We start from the raw sequence: 16,597 nt of genomic DNA, 5'->3' as shown, positions 1-16,597 counted from the left end.
TCTCTGAAGACATCCACGCAGTGTGCAGCGGCAGTTAGTAAGGCAAATAGGATGTTAGGAATTATTAAAAAAGGGATCGATAATAAGACAAAAGATATCATACTTCCCCTATATAAAACTATGGTATGCCCACATCTTGAGTACTGCGTGCAGATGTGGTCTCCTCACCTCAAAAAAAGATATATTGGCATTAGAAAAGGTTCAGAAAAGGGCAACTAAGATGATTAGGGGCTTGGAACGGGTCCCATATGGGGAGAGGCTAGAGAGACTGGGACTTTTCAGTTTGGAAAAGAGGTGATTGAGGGGCGATATGATAGAGGTATATAAAATCACGAATGGTGTGGAGAAAGTGAATATAGAAAAATTATTTACCTTTTCCCATAATACAAGAACTAGGGGACACCCAATGAAATTGATGGGTAGTAGGTTCAAAACGAATAAAAGGAAATTTTTCTTCACACAGCGCACAGTCAACCTGTGGAACTCCTTGCCCGAGGAGGCTGTGAAGGCCAGGACTCTATTAGGGTTTAAGAAAGAGCTTGATAAATTTTTGCAGGTTAGGTCCATAAATGGCTATTAGCCAGGGATAAAGTATGGTGCCCTAGCCTTCAGAACAAGGGCAGGAGATGGATGGCAGGAGATAAATCACTTGATCATGTCTTCTGTTCTCCTTCTCTGGGGCACCTGGCATTGGCCACCATCGGCAGATGGGATGCTGGGCTGGATGGACCTTTGGTCTGACCCAGTATGGCCATTCTTATGTTCTTATTTGCCTTCAGTTGTAATCAGCATGCCCTGAATTTGAGAAAGCTCCATTGGTAGCAATGGGACTTTGGTGGATTTGGGGTGGTTGTTGTTGTCCAATCTGAAGGTTTGTTGCTTCTGAGGGACCCCATTTAACTGTTCTAATTGAATTTTAGCATGAAAATAAAGGGTTGAGGGGGACAAAAGTTGTGTCTCTAACTAGTGCCATGGGGCAGCATGAGGGGAAACATCATGGCGGTCACCTGTAAATCCAGAAGTTAGTAGGGCTGGCATTAAAGTTTAACTTGCTTTGATTTTACGTTGCAATTGTTATAGTCCTATCTTTCATGAGTTATTTTAGCTAGCCTTGTCTGCTGGGGGGGGGGGGGGGGGAAGAAGAGGGAAATCACATTGGTGTAAAATTTGTGAATTTACTTGCTGAGAGATTAGAATTAAGAAAAGTAGATTTTAGTAGCCTAAGGTTATTTTGATTGTAATCAATCAGTCTTACACTTGTCAAATTGGCTTCCATGTAAGTGATAATTTAAAGCTACCTATATTCTGATGCATTTGACAGGTCAAATACTAGTTCTTCCTAAAAATCTAATAGTGGCATCTCCTTGCCTTTGAAAACTTCGGTGGTAGAATATCAACATGGCTTATCAGGCTACTTGATCAGCCTTAGCATTACTTTAGGAGTCCATGATTTATAAAGCTGGTCTCTACCTTGCCAATTTACTCTGCTCAAATCACAATGGCTGCAAAAACACAAACTGATGTTTTACCGGGTAACCAGTGCAAAGGTTGAAGTCAACATAGTGTAAACAGAAACCAATGGTTTGCCAAACACTGTACTCAAAGTTAGGCCTGTAAATAGCGCTGCATTGTGATTTTATGAAATTCTGAGTACTATGGGACCAAACAAACCATAAGATTTCATACAAAAGAAAAGTCCAAACTGTAAAAGCTTTTCAACACCTCCACATTCCCCTCTTTAATATGGTGTTTTGCACTATGTACATGAACAATAAAAGCTAAACAAAAAAGGAACTTTAGCCAAACTCCCCTTCCTCCTCCAGCTTTATTGATAGTTTCTATGTTCTAGGACTTCAATTGCTTTTACCATTTTACTTTAAAAACCGATCACAAGCAAATGAAACTCAGCTGGTCTAAGTGATATAGTATACAAAAATAACATCTTGATTTCTGTGAAAATGCATTTCTTTGCAATTCCTGAATAGCTCCAAATTTGTATACAAGTTGTGAGCAAACTATGTTCTGGGTTTTAGTTTGAAATGCTTACTCAAAAGCTTCCCATTACCTTCTGTATTGCTGACATTAACATTCATTGACTGAATTATTGTTATTATTCCTGATTTCTCTCTCTCTCTCTCTCTCATGGCCATTAACAGCGCATGAATCTGTTTTGTTTACTCCCACTCAGCTATATGCTCTAGATAGGGCCTGATAAAAGGCATTACTTGATGTTGTTAGCTACTGAGGTCAGATAATCCGAGGCCATCGTTGTAATAAAATTAAGTTAACTGTGGAAGTTCAGACACTTCCAGGATTTATTCTTCCTCCTGCAAAGGATGACTCCCATGGAACCTGGAGAGCATTTGCTGGTCTGACTCATCTCTTCCCACTCAATCCCTATTCACCAGTGGCATGGAAAGGGGGTTCTTTAACAAAGCATTATACATAACACCTCTACCAAACTAAACATAAACATTTTTGTAGTTAAATGCAGAAAGTTGATTTTTCCACCCCTTTCCTCCTTTTACACAGCAAGTAAAGCTCACTGGCCTGGGAGTAGCCTCTATCTGCCAACCTTTGGCCAGTGAAGAGGATTCAGAGAAAAATAATACAACCATCAATCAGAAAAAGGAGGGGCGACAAGGGAAATAATTAAGCTGTAGCCTCAATTGTGCATTCCCGTGCAAGGTGCCCTGACTCGCCACAGCGATAGCAGTTGACCTCACTTGTCTTGCTGCAGTTGATGGCTACATGGCCAGTTTCACCACACCTAAAGGAAAGACAGACAAATTATAAGTGGATCTGTTAACCTCTTCAACAGCCACAACATGAACTACCCAATGCAGTCACGAGTAGCGCTACCTGACGTACTAATAATGAACTCCGCATTTAAGGCTTCTGTGGTGTAAGTGTTCTGAAACAGCTGGAAATACACCCTGAAATGTCAGGCAAGCTCAATTACGAGCCAAAGTAATGTATGTAATTTTTAATACTTTGGTATCAATGAGTTCATTGCACTACTATACATGCTGAACCCTGCTTAAGTCAAAAACAGGATGAAGTTATACACTCTGGCAGTGGTACATTTCAAATTCCGTAAGTAAGAATTAGGTTAAATGCTCAATGAATTAAAAGCACTAAAATGTCAGTCTTCAGTAATAGCTTTATAAATACCTTCTAGCTCAATTTTAATAAAGTAGCTTGAATAAGACATTACTTCTACTCTTTTCCTGGTACTTAAGCTTTCTGTTACGAGCTGGGTATTCCACTTTTTTTGGGAGAAGCATTTGTTTATTTACTACAAGGAATAGTAAAAGCCTGTTCATGTTCTTGGTGTAAAAGGTTGGAGTAGGTTCAGCTGCTGTTTTAGGTCATAAAACTGATCAACAATAGCTACACAGAAGAGTAGCAATGCAAGACAGACTGAAGAAGCTAACTTGTGTATCTTATCCTTAATCAATTTGAAATGTAAAGCCTTGAATAAATTGTGCCTTACCTATAGCACTTAACTTTGGTACAGTCTTTTTGAATGTGTCCAAACTCCCCACAAGAGTAGCATTTCTGCTCATCTGCATGGTCACAGTCACGAGCCAGATGGCCAGGTTTGCCACAGTTGTAGCAGCACTGCTCTCTCTCTCTCTTCGGCTCCTTGCAGTCCTTAGCAATATGGCCACCTCTGCCGCAGTTATAGCAGGCTTCCACAATAAGAAAACAAGCCAAACAAGACTATAAAAACTTGATAAAGTTTATTTTCAGCAAATTGACAAATGTGTTCAGTTTTCTCCCTTCCATCACAATTTAAATATAGAAATGTAGTAATATTTACCATCCTCCTGAAGATCACAGTCCTTGGCAAGATGGCCAGACTCCCCACAACGATAACAGATGTCTGGGAGAGATGAAGACATGAACTGGAAGCCTATTTTAGATAGGGAACATGAAAAGCAGCGTTATTTAACAAGTCAAAAGGTACAGAAAATTTGATAACATAAAAGGTAAAAGTTAACATTAGAGAATTGAGCACTTGCAAACTACGATCCTTCCCACATGCACCTCACTAACTTTAAAGATGTAACAGCAAATGAAGTTGTGTACTATATGTATGAAAATTAAAAGTAGAATTACATCTAACAAAGTGTTACCAAAATAGATTTAGTCTGTCGTTTGTGTTTGCTCAGTCACTAAAGTAGCACTTGTGAGGATGTCAGTGTCACATTTGCAATTGATAAGATTTTTTGCAGTTAGTGAGATTTTACTGCTCAGGCACATATAAATTAGAAACCTCTTGTAGAGGTAAATTCACCTCTGCCACGGCTTCGCATCCCACGGCCACGGCCAATTCCAGTAGGGCATTCCCGAGCCCAATGGCCAGTACGTCCACACTTGAAGCACTCGTTGCTGCTCATTGCTGCAGTTTGGTTTCCTACATATAAAAGAATATTTATTAAGAAGTTTGGCTTTTCTAAAAGGCTAAGATGTGACAATAATGCCATAATTCTGTACTGAACTGTTTGTATTTTTGGTCATGAAACAAAGCTATTACAATAATCACCAACTTACGTGTAAGCCGTGTTCCTGGGCAACCATGGGTAAGTCAAGGACTGGGTGGGGGAGGGGCCCCTGATCTCAGTTGTTCCTGACTCCCTGTGCCTGTGAGCAACAGGGAGCTGGAACCAGGAGCAGTATGGCTCCTCTCTGCTTGCAAAAGCCAGGAAAAATTATCACTGCTGGTCAGTTTTCTGGCTCCAGGAACTGGCAGGGAGCTGTGAACCAGGTGGCAGCTCCCTGCCACTCCCTGGAGCCAGGAAACTTTGCCAGGCTCCCACAAGTGGAGAGGAGCCAGGCTGGTGTCTGGTTCCCGACTCCCCGCCACTCACCATTTCAACTCATGTTATTGCTAGAAACATGTAAATCAAAATCATGTAAGTTGTGTGGGGGAGGTAGGGGGTCCTACTGTACACCATATGCCACAAGCAAAACTTAGAGAGTACTCAAAACAGAGTAACACTTAAGTATTCTTTGCTCCTTTGCCCAGTCAGACAACATAACTGCTCATTTCAAAATAAAAATAAATATTTGTGGTTTATTCTATGATAAGCTAACAGGGCTAAAAGTAATTCAAAACAAGAAATTTAAAAAAACTAAATACACCAGAAATGTTACCCAAGTGTTTTTTGGTTTTTTAGGAATGAGAAATGAATTTGGCAGAATTCTTAATGCAAGACTCTGTTGCGTGAGAGCAAATACAACATAGCTTATGCTAAAAAGTGAGTACCTACATAGTTCAACTACAAGAGTGTGTGTCAGGGTGGACAAAATTTTGAGCAAATACAGTTTTTGAAAGTAATCCTACAGAATATTAAATGGACAGTTGACAAGTTCAGACATTCACCAAAGCTAAACCTTTTAAATACTTAAGTGTTTTGTATATTATTGCTAGAGAGTTTAAAGAGTCAAATTAATGACCTAGAAATCACTGGCTATGCACTGGTGATGAGTGTGTGGATGTGCTCAACCAATATGACACAGCAGAAGCATTTCCTTCATTTTATTACATAATGCTAACAGACCCAGGTTGCCAGCACCAGGGATTGAACCTGCGATCATAGGGTCAAAGCGCCTTGTGGCTCTACCACATGAGCTAGAGGCCAGCTGGCTCTCAACCACAGCTGTAGAGCAGAGACTTCACTCGCCCTAGTATGAGGTCTCAGTACCTCCAGGTACTATAAGTAAGTTAGTTCAGTTCAACAACTAGTTCATTCAAAATTAAGATGCCAACCAGGACTTTCAGTACCAGGAATGCTAGTTTTCTTTCTGCAATCTATATATTAAAATTAGGCATAAGGAAATCTATTAGTTATAAAATGCTGAAGCATTTTGATGGCCAGAAAGTCCCTTTCACTACTTACAGTCAAGATTTCCTTTAATTTTATTTTTAAAATGCAGAAGTTGACATTATATCAGAACCTTCATCAAACTAAACATGCAATTAAAGTCATCACAAAAACAAGTTACTAATCAAGTTGCCATTTTATACCATTTACATCTTTTATAAACACAGCCCAAAGTGTGCACAGGTATAGGCCATCCTTGTTACTTTTAGCATGCAAACACCATATTTATTGTAGTGTAATAGGGGGAACCCCAACCTTTCAGAAGATAGTTCTTATTTGACTTTTGGTTAATTAAAAAAAAAAAAAAATCAACCCACCCAGGTTTACATAAAGTAGATGTAGACTGGTCCTCCAATGTACAGCAACATCTGTAGGGCATAGGCTTAGCTATTTGCCAGGAAAAGCTAGGTCCCAAGCTCAGCAAACTCCCCCAACCTCCAACAGCTTCTGAAGTGCTGCAAACAACTCATTTGTGCCACTTAAGCTCAAGAAGGGAAGTGGATGAGTGGGAACAGGGATGCTATGGACTCTGGCAGCCAGATGCACAGCCCCTAGGCAAGGACTAAAATATGTGAATATCCAGCAACCTCCTAGTCCCAGGCTGCTGGATATGAAAGTTTAATGTGTATCTTTAGTAGCACCTGGACTCTAGTGAGTTCTATTCTGCATTTAAGTTAGCCCTATCGAAGGCCCAAACTGTGACCAACAGTAACTCAAACTTTAGGCATTCTTCTTCATTAGCATGACAGCCCCTACTGAAGAGTAGGGTACTCCAATTGCTTCATAACACAAGGCTGTGTAGTGTGGCCAACATTAGCTATGCTGTTTCAATTTTTTAAAACCTCTAAATTATTCACTGTTTATATCTGAAGGCTCATTACTAGACTATTACTAATCCCCCCCCACCGTACTCTCTCAAAGTGATACCTTCTGAAGGTCACCTTAAGGTTCCAGTTGTAGCTTCACTGTAAGTTATCGGTATCAGAGAGGTAGCCTGTTAGTCTGTAGCTTCCAGAACAAGAAGTCACGTGGCACATTATAGACTAATAGATATTTTGGAGCATAAGCTTTCCTGGGCAAAGACCTGCTTCATCAGATGCATGAGTGTGGGGGGGGGGGGGGTTTGATTTCAGAGGGGTATTTAAAGCTGCTCTGGCCCTCCCTTTTTCTGGGACCCCATTCTTTAAATATCCCTCTGAAACCACCCACCCCATGCATCTGATGAAGTGGGTCTTTGCCCACAAAAGCTTATGCGCCAAAATATCGGTCTATAAGGTGCCACAAGACTTCTTGCTGTTCTGTAAATTATCAGGATGTACTATGATTTTGGAAGATTTAAAACCAATCTAGTAATTAAGTTTTATATTTAACATGCTATTCACAGGAGCTGTTTTCACTCCACAGGCACATGGGGGCGAGGGAGGGGGAAGGAAGGAAAGACAGGTGCCACCAGGCATACCAAGGACTTTAAGAACCTACAAAACCCTCAAAAAAAAGGTTTCATGGTATAGATAAGATATTGAGCCTGTACCTAATGGAACTCAATGGTCCAAGGATAACGCAAGCTAGGGAAGTCTGGGTATGACAAGTTCACATTTCTGAAGCACAGGAGGTTGGGAGAAAGGTAAGGACTCCGCAGAATGCTTGAATTCCCCAGGAAGAGTACTAGAGCTCTTACAATGGATCAGAATTAAGGAAGCTTTGAATGTCCAGATGTCAGTGGGGTTTAAAAAAAGCCACTCAAATATGAAGTACTGAATATTTTCCTGTCTACATCTTTTGAACAGGGAGGGAGAAGGGGGATTTTTAAATTCCTTGGTTATTTACATTATCATACCACAACAGATACACTACCATACTTTGTAGTTCAGGCAACAAATGTAGAACCTTGTTGTTCATATCAAGAGAGCTAGTTGATTAAAAGAGTCAGATTAACAAAAAGTAAACTTTTTGTTGATAGCTACTTTGTGTCAATTCCAGAAAATTCTGTACACAGATTTTTCCAAATTTAAGTTTTGGAGTACTGAATGAAAGTTGTGTTCCTCATGGTAGTATCGCCAAGAAGGTTTACTTTATAGTAGTACCTTTGAAATGAAATTATATAGACAGTATGGTTTAAGGGTTACAGAGAACGTATTGGAAAGCAAGCATTGGTAATAAAGACTTAGTGTTGTGACTAGAGGGGTTTGAGGAGTTAAAAAAAAAACAAAACACACCAATTCTTTTGGCTATATTAGATCCATCTTAGTTAGCCAAGTGTAGCTATTGTTTGTTAGAAGTTTAATTTTGTTAGCCAGTTTTATGACTAAAACAGAGACTAAAACTGCTCTCAACCTTTTGCACCAAGGACAGGAACAAGCTTTCACTAGCCCTCGTAGTAAAATAAATTAGTGCTTCTTCCATAAACAGATTCCCAAGAAAGTGGAACATACAGTTCATAACGTAAAGCTTAAGTATCGGGGGGAAAAGTGGATTTAGCTTATTATTCAAGCTACTTTTTATTATTGATTATTAACATTGAGCTACAAGGTATTTTATAAAACCATTACTGAAGACTGACATTTTAGTACTTTTAATTAATTGTTATGAACCTACTCCTCACTTGCAGGATTTGAAATGCACCATCGTCCTCAGTGCACATTTACAACAGAAGATGCGTAAGAGCAAAGATTGTGAAAGTGAAGACAAGACTACTTCGAATTACTTGTGAGAAGAGCAGCAATTTTATTTAAGGAGTTGGGACACAGGTTTGTCTGGTGGAAGGGAGGGATGAACAATGCAAAACAAGAACTAGGACTCTTGCACATGGGAGTACAAAAATGCCTTATTCCATGCATTTCCTACTCTTACTTCAGTTCATAAAGGGACTTTCCATTCTCCAGTTTACTTTATTATAACAAGCACTGAAAAAATATCTACCTAGCATTTGATATAGTTCATATCAAATCAGCCTTCACCCAAGCAATCAGCTAGCTATATTTAGAATACCACAATGTCCCTGCCCCTCTTTCCCTCCTGCATATGTACTGCAATACACACATTAGTGATCCCTGGAGCTACTCTTACTACCTTGATTATTAACTTCATTCTGTGCTAGAAGCAGTGTCAAGGCAGAGGTAGAGCCCTAGAGTGCTTGGCAGCTACTTGATCAGGTCACAAAGTAACGGACAACTGTTGGGAGGTCCACAGAGAGATGACAGCACTGACACTATGGAATCCAAGAGTTCTCACAATGGAGGAACGTATTTGTCTCGTCATCAACATTCAACAGTTATCTTCACCATACTTCCTATAGTATTACCAACATCCTGTACTAGAAGAACTTCAGACCCTAACCAGGCTTCTTCTGGAGCAGTCAGGAGACTGCAATACCATGGTACAAGGACAGACGTAGAGCAGGATGCTGGTCATAGAATTCAAGTTTATTGTTCCCAAAGACAACCAACCAATAAATTTAAAATCAAGTTGAATTACACAGGCATAAGTGCTTTTTCCAAGCCATTTTGGCTACCAACTCCAACAGTAAACATATTTACTCAAGCAGGGTCCAGACATAAGCCAAAGGCAACCAGCCATGTGCTTTTGCGGGCAAGACCCAATTCTTCAGATTACACAAAAAGACACCACCAAAAGTAGTGACACCCTTGAGAAACAAGAACATTTCATCTTATAGTGAAGCCATCATGGCCCAAAATCTATAGGTCACTGGGGGGCGGGGGGAAGAACAGGGGGAAAAAAAATGCATTTTCTCCAGCACACAGACCTTAAAAAATTCGCACACCTTTTTGTGCAGCACAGCTCACAGAGCCCTTATCTGAGGAAAGTTAAGAACTGTTTACTTTCACCATACCAGAAACATTAAAGTAGTAATGCTCATCAGGCTGATATGATTGTGATTGGAGTCCTAATGGGTCCCTAATTAATCTGTGTATCATATGGCCTGCAATTACCATACAAGACGAGGGTGTGTGAGCCACTGAGTTACTACCTACTTAGCTCAGCCTTAACAGCAAGATTCTCAAACTTCAGTCCACAAATCAGTCATTTACTATGGTCTTCTGCTAAATTAAATGAAATAGTCAAAGCACTGAAAAATGAGAAACTAAGGGATTGAGACAGAGTAAATCTGCAAAAAAGAGACTGAAAACCATATGGATAGAGGAAACCTCATCCACATCCATCAGGAACCATGGACAGTCAAGGACTCCTGATTCACAATTATGTAAAGGGAATTCAAACAGGAAGGCCCTACCTACACTAGGCCTGAAAGTCTCTATCACATATCGAATTCGAGCTATGGCAAACGTGTAGCTACAATCAATGTATCGAATCAACTTTTGTGACTGTCTTCACTAAGGACTAGTTATGTAGCACTTTAAAGACGAACAAGATAATTTATTAGGCGGGGGAGACCCATACTTCTTCACATTTGGAGACAGCACTATTTCCAGTACAGCACTGAAAGTGAATTGGCATAACAATTATGTAACAGATACAAACAAACATAAACCTAAAATGAAAACTGGCAAATCAGGTATAAAGGATGGGGGGTGGGGGTGGTGTTGGAGAAAAAATTACTTACAGTGAGTGTCTATTAAGTGACTCCTGTGATCACTAGGAATATCAAACATGAGGAAAGTTGTCTTTGTAATGCATATGGTAGTTGCTATCTCTATTCAGGCCAAGGAGCAAAGTATCAAATTTGAGCATAAACGCCACGTCTTTATTGGACCGCTGCTGCTGCCGCCACACCTTCACTTTACGGTACCAGTGCAACAGCGATTTAAAGTTTAGATTTACGGCTTGTCTACACTAGGGCGGGGATCCACAAGTCCGCCGCGAGCGGCGCAGGCTGAATGGCCACCACAGCCCCCTCCTCCAGGGCGCCCCTGTCGGGAACTGCTGTGGCTTGGCTGGCTCACCCCTGCCCGCGGGGCCGACCAACTCCTGCCCCTTCCGGTTAACCGGCTTAACACTATCAACCCTAGCTGGGCGGCTTCCCAACGAGGCCAAAGACTTTCAATAAAAACGCCATAAATCAGGCGCGCGCGGCTTTTCTCGGGAGGTTTCATTAAGTCGCCGAGCGTGCAGACTGGGAGGGAGGCCCAAGCTACAGCCGCAGTCAAATGCGAACAGGCAGCCCTCGGCCCAGCACAGCTCAGCACATGGCGCGGCCACATGGCGCAATCACGCCCTAATCCGCCATCGAGGCGCTTTCCCGGCCAGAGCTCGGCGGCGGCAGACTGGGGAAGAGCCCGCGAGAGTTGACCGCAGAGCACATGGTCACCGCAAATTCCCTCCCCAGCCGGATCGCAGAGCCCGGGCCCAACGCCATCCCCAGGCAGCAGGCCTAACTCGGCCCCGTGACTGCGCCCTCCTGGGGCTCGAGCCCCCCCAGCCGGCGGAACAGGCTGCGGCCCGACCACCCGCCACGCCAGCTGCCCTCAGCCCCGCAGGCAACCCGCACACAGCGACTCGCTCACGCCGCGGACCGAGAGCGAGCGGGGGTCGCTCCGTCCCCAAGCCCCCGAAAAGCGATGACTTCCTCCGCCGCCGCCGCCTGCAGGGTGACCCAGCCCGAGCACCGCGCCCGGAAAGCTGCCCTCACTCCCAGCCAAGCGCGGCCCGGACTCAGGCGGTTTCCCGCGCGTTAGGCCAGAGTGCGCCACCGCCGCCTGCTGCGCCAGGCCACAGCGCGCCGCTCCCCGGCTAGCTGCCCGAGCCGGCCCGGTGGTTACCTGCAAGCTCCCGACCCTCCTGCGACGGGCAGTACGTGCGGGCGGCGGTAGGCCCGGCTCTCTTGCGACCCCCCCCCGGCTCGCTTCTAGGACCCCGCTGCCTGCGCCACACGCGGTTTGCACACGGCCCCGCACACGCACTTACTCACTCATACCCCGCCCTTCCCTGACGGTCTGCGCACGGCTCATTATCCCCTGCGTACAACCAATAGGAACCCGGCGCTGCCTCCGTGCAGCAAATCAGAGTTGGGGATTGGAACCGCCAATCCGCGCCGTCCAAAAGGGGGCGGTGCCCGCCTACCGGGTCACTTTTAACTCTTGGCCTTACAGCCCTGCACAGGGGAAGGGGCGGTTGGGGCTGCGGCGGCCGCCCGACGGTCACGGGGAGACGGGCTACTCACTGCGGCTGCTGCAGTGCGCGAATGTCCGGCTGAGTGCCCACACCCACCGCCGCCCCGCCCCTCTTGTGACTCCCTGGCTGGGAAGTTGCGGCACCCCGCCCCTTCCCGCGAGTCCGCCCAGACGCCGCGCTCCGTCCCCGCCCGGCGCTGCTGGTCCCACGTCACGCGGGGCGGGGAGAGGTGAGGTGATGCGGCAGAACGGGGGAGACAATCAGCGCCCGCCTCCCGCCGAAACCTGCGCGGGGCCGGGGGCGCGCAGGGCGCGCGAGCAAAGCCGGTAGCTGGGCGGCGCCTGCAGGGGTTGTTTCCGGCCCTTCGATGCGCAAGGCGGCCTGACGCTCCCGTCCCCGCCTCGAGGGAGCCTGCCGGCGCCTGTGCCCTGGGCTGCGGTGTCACTCTGACCCGTCTTCCCGCGCGCTCCCTACACGCGCCTCCCCCGCCTTGCCCCGCAGCCTGTCTCATGTCCAGCCTCCCAACCCTCTGGTTTTCCTCCGTCCCCCGCTCTCTGCAAGTCCTGCGTGTCCTGTCTTCTCCCCACACCCTCACCCCCTTCCTTGGGCACTTTCCCCGCAGGCCCCTCCCCCGTACGTCTCATGCCACTGCCCCCTATCTCTCTTCTTTCGCACCCCATCAGCCTGCCTCCTTGTGTTGGGTCCCTTCCTCGCTCCCCGTCCTACCCTGCACCTCACCTGTCCACACTCCCAGCCGCCCTAGGGAGTCTGGGAGGGTGCACAGCACACACCACCAGCTGTGCAGCTTTATGTACTCCAAATAATCCTGGATGACCTGTGGTTTTTGCATGGCAGTGTGGCAATGTTCTCTAATTTCCTCTACATCAGTTCTCCAACACCTCTCAGTTTCCTTCTTCAGACTTCCCCGGCTCCCCATTTCCCTGTCTACTTGTAGAGTCCTTTGACCAGCCTCTGAATCTTAGAGGAACAGCTGCTTATTTGACTATGGTCCCTGTAAAAACATCTTTATCTGTCTGAAGTATTTGACTACCCCAAGCATGTCAAACATATGGCCCCATCAAATTTTTTTGTCACCCCAGGCTGGGAACCTCCTGAGGCATGGAGTACCTTCAATTTATGTTTAAATTAAAAATTATTACAGATGAGCAAATAACAATTTTATACATCACATTTTATGAACTATTAATAAAAGTAAGTATTAAATCCTTAATTAAAGTTATTGTATTATATTCAAGACCTGAAAAATATTATTTTTACCTAGAACAATCTATGATAAATAATTATGACCTTCTGATAGAACTATATAGACCTTCTGATAGAACTATATTGATAGAACTGATATGACCTTCTGATAGAACTATATTTTGGTGGCCCTGAAAGCTATCAGTTTTCTTTTACACAGTCCTTGGTAGGCTTTGAGTTTGCTGTGCCTGGTAATCCCATCAGTGCAGTATCTGAGCATCTCAAATTCTTTACTGACTTTAGCATCAGGATGCCAGGGGAGGTAGGGAAATGCTGTTATTAGGGAACTGAGGTACAGAGATACACTCCATTGCAATCAGTTGTAAGTGCTTAACCTTCTTTGAGGAACTGAGCCTAAGTGACTTGCCTAAAGTCATACAGGATGTGGTGGAACTGGGAATTGACCCTGATTCCCAGGCTGGCTCTGTCTTGTGGACCATACTTCCTATCTGCTGTGATAGGGGCAGATTCACCTCCAAATACAAATAGTCAAGATGCTACCAATTCTTGAGACTACAACCAGCATGGCTTTGGTGCTGTTAGCAATAATAGAAGATGTCAGATATTATGAATAAGTAAAATGTCTTAAGTGTAATTGCAATATTGGGAAGCTTAATACATTCCATCAAATATGATAAGTTGGCAATTGTATTAATACCTCACAACAGTGGTTTTTGTGATACCTCATCAATCCAATGATGGCTCGCTGGCCAGTAATATTGTATGGAAATAAAAATTACTTTAGGTAGAGCTAAGGGTCACTAGATTCCCAAATATATTTGTTTTCTTTATATATGTAGATGTTTTGAATAATCTCATAAATACATTGCAACATACTATCTCAGTCTTCAGCTGCAAAGACTCTCTTATGTGATTTTCTCCTTTTTCTAGGTATTTCGCAAATGAATCACTGATTAAATCTCAGACCCAACTGCTTTTTGGATTTAAATGTCTCCAGACGGTGTAAAAGAACACATAAGATCCCTAACTATTTCCTTTCATTGGTCATCATAACCACCCTGAAAATTCCAGTATCTCAAGCCTATATTGCAGCGTGATTCCCTAGCAATAGGGTTGTTGTATGAGAAAGCTGCTGTGATGTTTTAAAATGTAGAAACATGAATCAGTACAATAACAGTGCAAAGTTGAATTTTTTACCTTAATAGTTTATAAGACCAGGAGAGACCACTGTGATCATCTAGTCTGACCTGTATAAGAGAGGGAGAGTTTCCACAAATAATTTGTTTGAACCGCACCATAGCTCATAGGAAAGCTTCCAGTCTTGTTACTGTTACTATTAAAAGACAGCTTCTGATTTGCCTGTGTGTTACATTATTATGGTATGGTGTGTTTATTGGAACGTTTAATTTACTTACATGTAATTAAACACTTAATTCTTACTTTGACAATTGTGTACTTTCAAATTAACTGCCAGCCTTATCCTTTGCTTATTTTTATACACTCATCCCTCCTTAAACAAGTACTTTATTTACAAGTACTCACATAAAGGAGGGACACATACACCTACATTAGGTTACTGGATGAGTGACCTCCTCCCCGCCCCTGCTAATACAAGCCTAATCCCCTCCCCGTGGCTCCAACCACCGCCCCGTAGTCTGACGCCCCACACACCCCAAACTGTGGCAGCCAGACTTCTCTGCTGGCCCCATAGCCCCGAACTGCAGCAGCCAGACCCCGCCCCCACCAGCCCCATAGCCTGACCCCCTGCCGGCCCCGTGGCCCCAAACTGCAGCAGGCAGACCCCCTGCCAGCCCTGCAGCCTGAAACTGCGGCAGCCAGACCCCCCTGCCAATCCCACAGCCTGACCCCCCCGTCAGCCCTACAGCCCAAACCATGGCAGCCTGTATCCCCCATGGCCCCACAGACTGACCCTACAGCCCCAAACTGCAGCAGCCAGCCACCCCCACAAACCCCACAGCCTGACCCCCCCATCCACCAGCCCTGTGGCAGCCTGAATCCCCTGCAGCCTGACCCCCTGCTGGCCCCACCACTGCAAAATGCACCAGCCTTAACCCCCTCTCTAACCTGTCACCAGATTTTAACCCTCCCTCCTGCTCACGGCTCTAAATGGCCACCAGCCTTTAACCCTCCTCAGCTCAAGTTTCACTTACCTTTCAAAAGCAGGGCCAACTGTTGCCACTCCTTCCTCAAGTTAGGAGCACTAAGAAGTAGAGACTTTTACATGTATTTTAATGGTGTATTTTATTTTTATTTTATGTATTTTATTTTAATTTTATTTAGTGTCCCTCTTATGAGTTTTCACCTACGAGCAGAAAGTTGGGAACCACTTGCGCTCCTATAGTGAGGGGTGAGTGTAATTCTACACATCATATCTTCTACCAAATTAAAGTGCCTGGAACTGAATGTCAGAGCATCGAACTTTGCTGGTGAAAGAATCTTTCATGCCATGCTCCTGCTCCACTAGATATTCGAAATGCTGCATTATTGGCTTAGTAGCAATAGCTATTGTTCCAGCATTTGTAAAAAAAAGTCTACCGTGACAAGAGACTTTGTATAAACTAGTGTGTGTTTGCACACATGATAACAAACTTCTCTTTCATCTTTCTTTTTGTGCTAAGACTTCAACAACTATTCAGCATAAGAATAAAAGAGCTTCAATAATGGGTCAGACTGTGGTCCAGCTTGCCCAGTATCCTGTCTCTGACAGTGCCCCCTTACCAAAATTTCAGGCGGAGTGTACAGAATGGAACAATTATAGAGTGATCTTGTGCTGTCTCCCACTCCTGTTTATGGTCAGAGATTTAAGGTCATTCCTATAATGATTTCAATTTTTGTTCCCTAATTCTCTGTCCAATCTTTTTAGATGTGCTACTTTTCCTTAGGCTAGGGCGGAGGTGTTGATCATTCCCAAACCTAATTCTGGTGCTGTTCCAGAGCTGAGTTGGCATTGGAAGCATTGTGGCTGATGCAGTCAACACCCATCCTCACAGCTTGTCTGGATCACCTGTGCAAAAATGCTGTTTGTATTATTGCAAGAAATCGCATGTAGTTAAAAGCAGTTTGTAAGGATAAATCACAGAAGTCCCCTTAGGATTGTCCCCTAGTATACTGTTCATGCCACTGATGCCCAACTTCTTGCTTTCTGGGGTTCTTCATAACCCTGTCCTGCTGGGACAGATCCTCTGGTCTCTCCATACACTGCACAGAGTTGGGGTGACTGCCTCCCCTTGCAGAGCAACACAGACACTAAACCAATTCACCTCTGGGAAGACTCAGTTCTAAGGACTCAAACCCTGGAAACCAACCCCCCTAAAGGAACCAAAACCCCAAAAAATCCATCTTACACTGTGTAAAAGTTTTGCACAGAG

The 16,597-nt window shown here is 44.3% G+C and overlaps 1 protein-coding gene and 1 long non-coding RNA gene across 4 annotated transcripts; one reads left to right on the top strand and one right to left on the bottom strand.

The window, feature by feature from the left end:
* Positions 1–1,708: 1,708 nt before the first annotated feature.
* On the bottom strand, positions 1,709–12,155 carry CNBP (CCHC-type zinc finger nucleic acid binding protein). Of its 3 annotated transcripts, none has more exons than XM_075005635.1 (5): positions 12,034–12,155; positions 4,304–4,423; positions 3,828–3,919; positions 3,497–3,699; positions 1,709–2,770 (listed from the first exon to the last, which is right to left on the bottom strand). In XM_075005635.1, exons 2-5 carry the CDS (start codon positions 4,404–4,406, stop codon positions 2,653–2,655), a joined length of 516 nt encoding a protein of 171 aa, XP_074861736.1. In that variant the 5' UTR covers positions 4,407–4,423; positions 12,034–12,155; the 3' UTR covers positions 1,709–2,652. The 3 variants fall into 3 exon arrangements, with proteins under 3 accessions (XP_074861736.1, XP_074861737.1, XP_074861735.1); XM_075005636.1 differs by lacking the exon at positions 12,034–12,155 and adding an exon at positions 11,633–11,790 and having other exon boundaries at positions 3,497–3,695; positions 3,827–3,919; XM_075005634.1 differs by lacking the exon at positions 12,034–12,155 and adding an exon at positions 11,633–11,790.
* Positions 12,088–14,598, top strand: LOC142019145 (uncharacterized). Its single transcript, XR_012646995.1, has 3 exons — positions 12,088–12,213; positions 13,085–13,196; positions 14,139–14,598. It is a non-coding gene; the product is annotated as an uncharacterized LOC142019145 (long non-coding RNA).
* Positions 14,599–16,597: the final 1,999 nt, after the last annotated feature.

The sequence above is a fragment of the Carettochelys insculpta genome, chromosome 11 (genome assembly GCF_033958435.1).
Source record: "Carettochelys insculpta isolate YL-2023 chromosome 11, ASM3395843v1, whole genome shotgun sequence".
Lineage (NCBI taxonomy): Eukaryota > Metazoa > Chordata > Testudines > Carettochelyidae > Carettochelys > Carettochelys insculpta.
The sequence above is the reverse complement of the archived record's forward strand: the minus strand, read 5'-3'. Positions and strand labels throughout refer to the sequence as shown.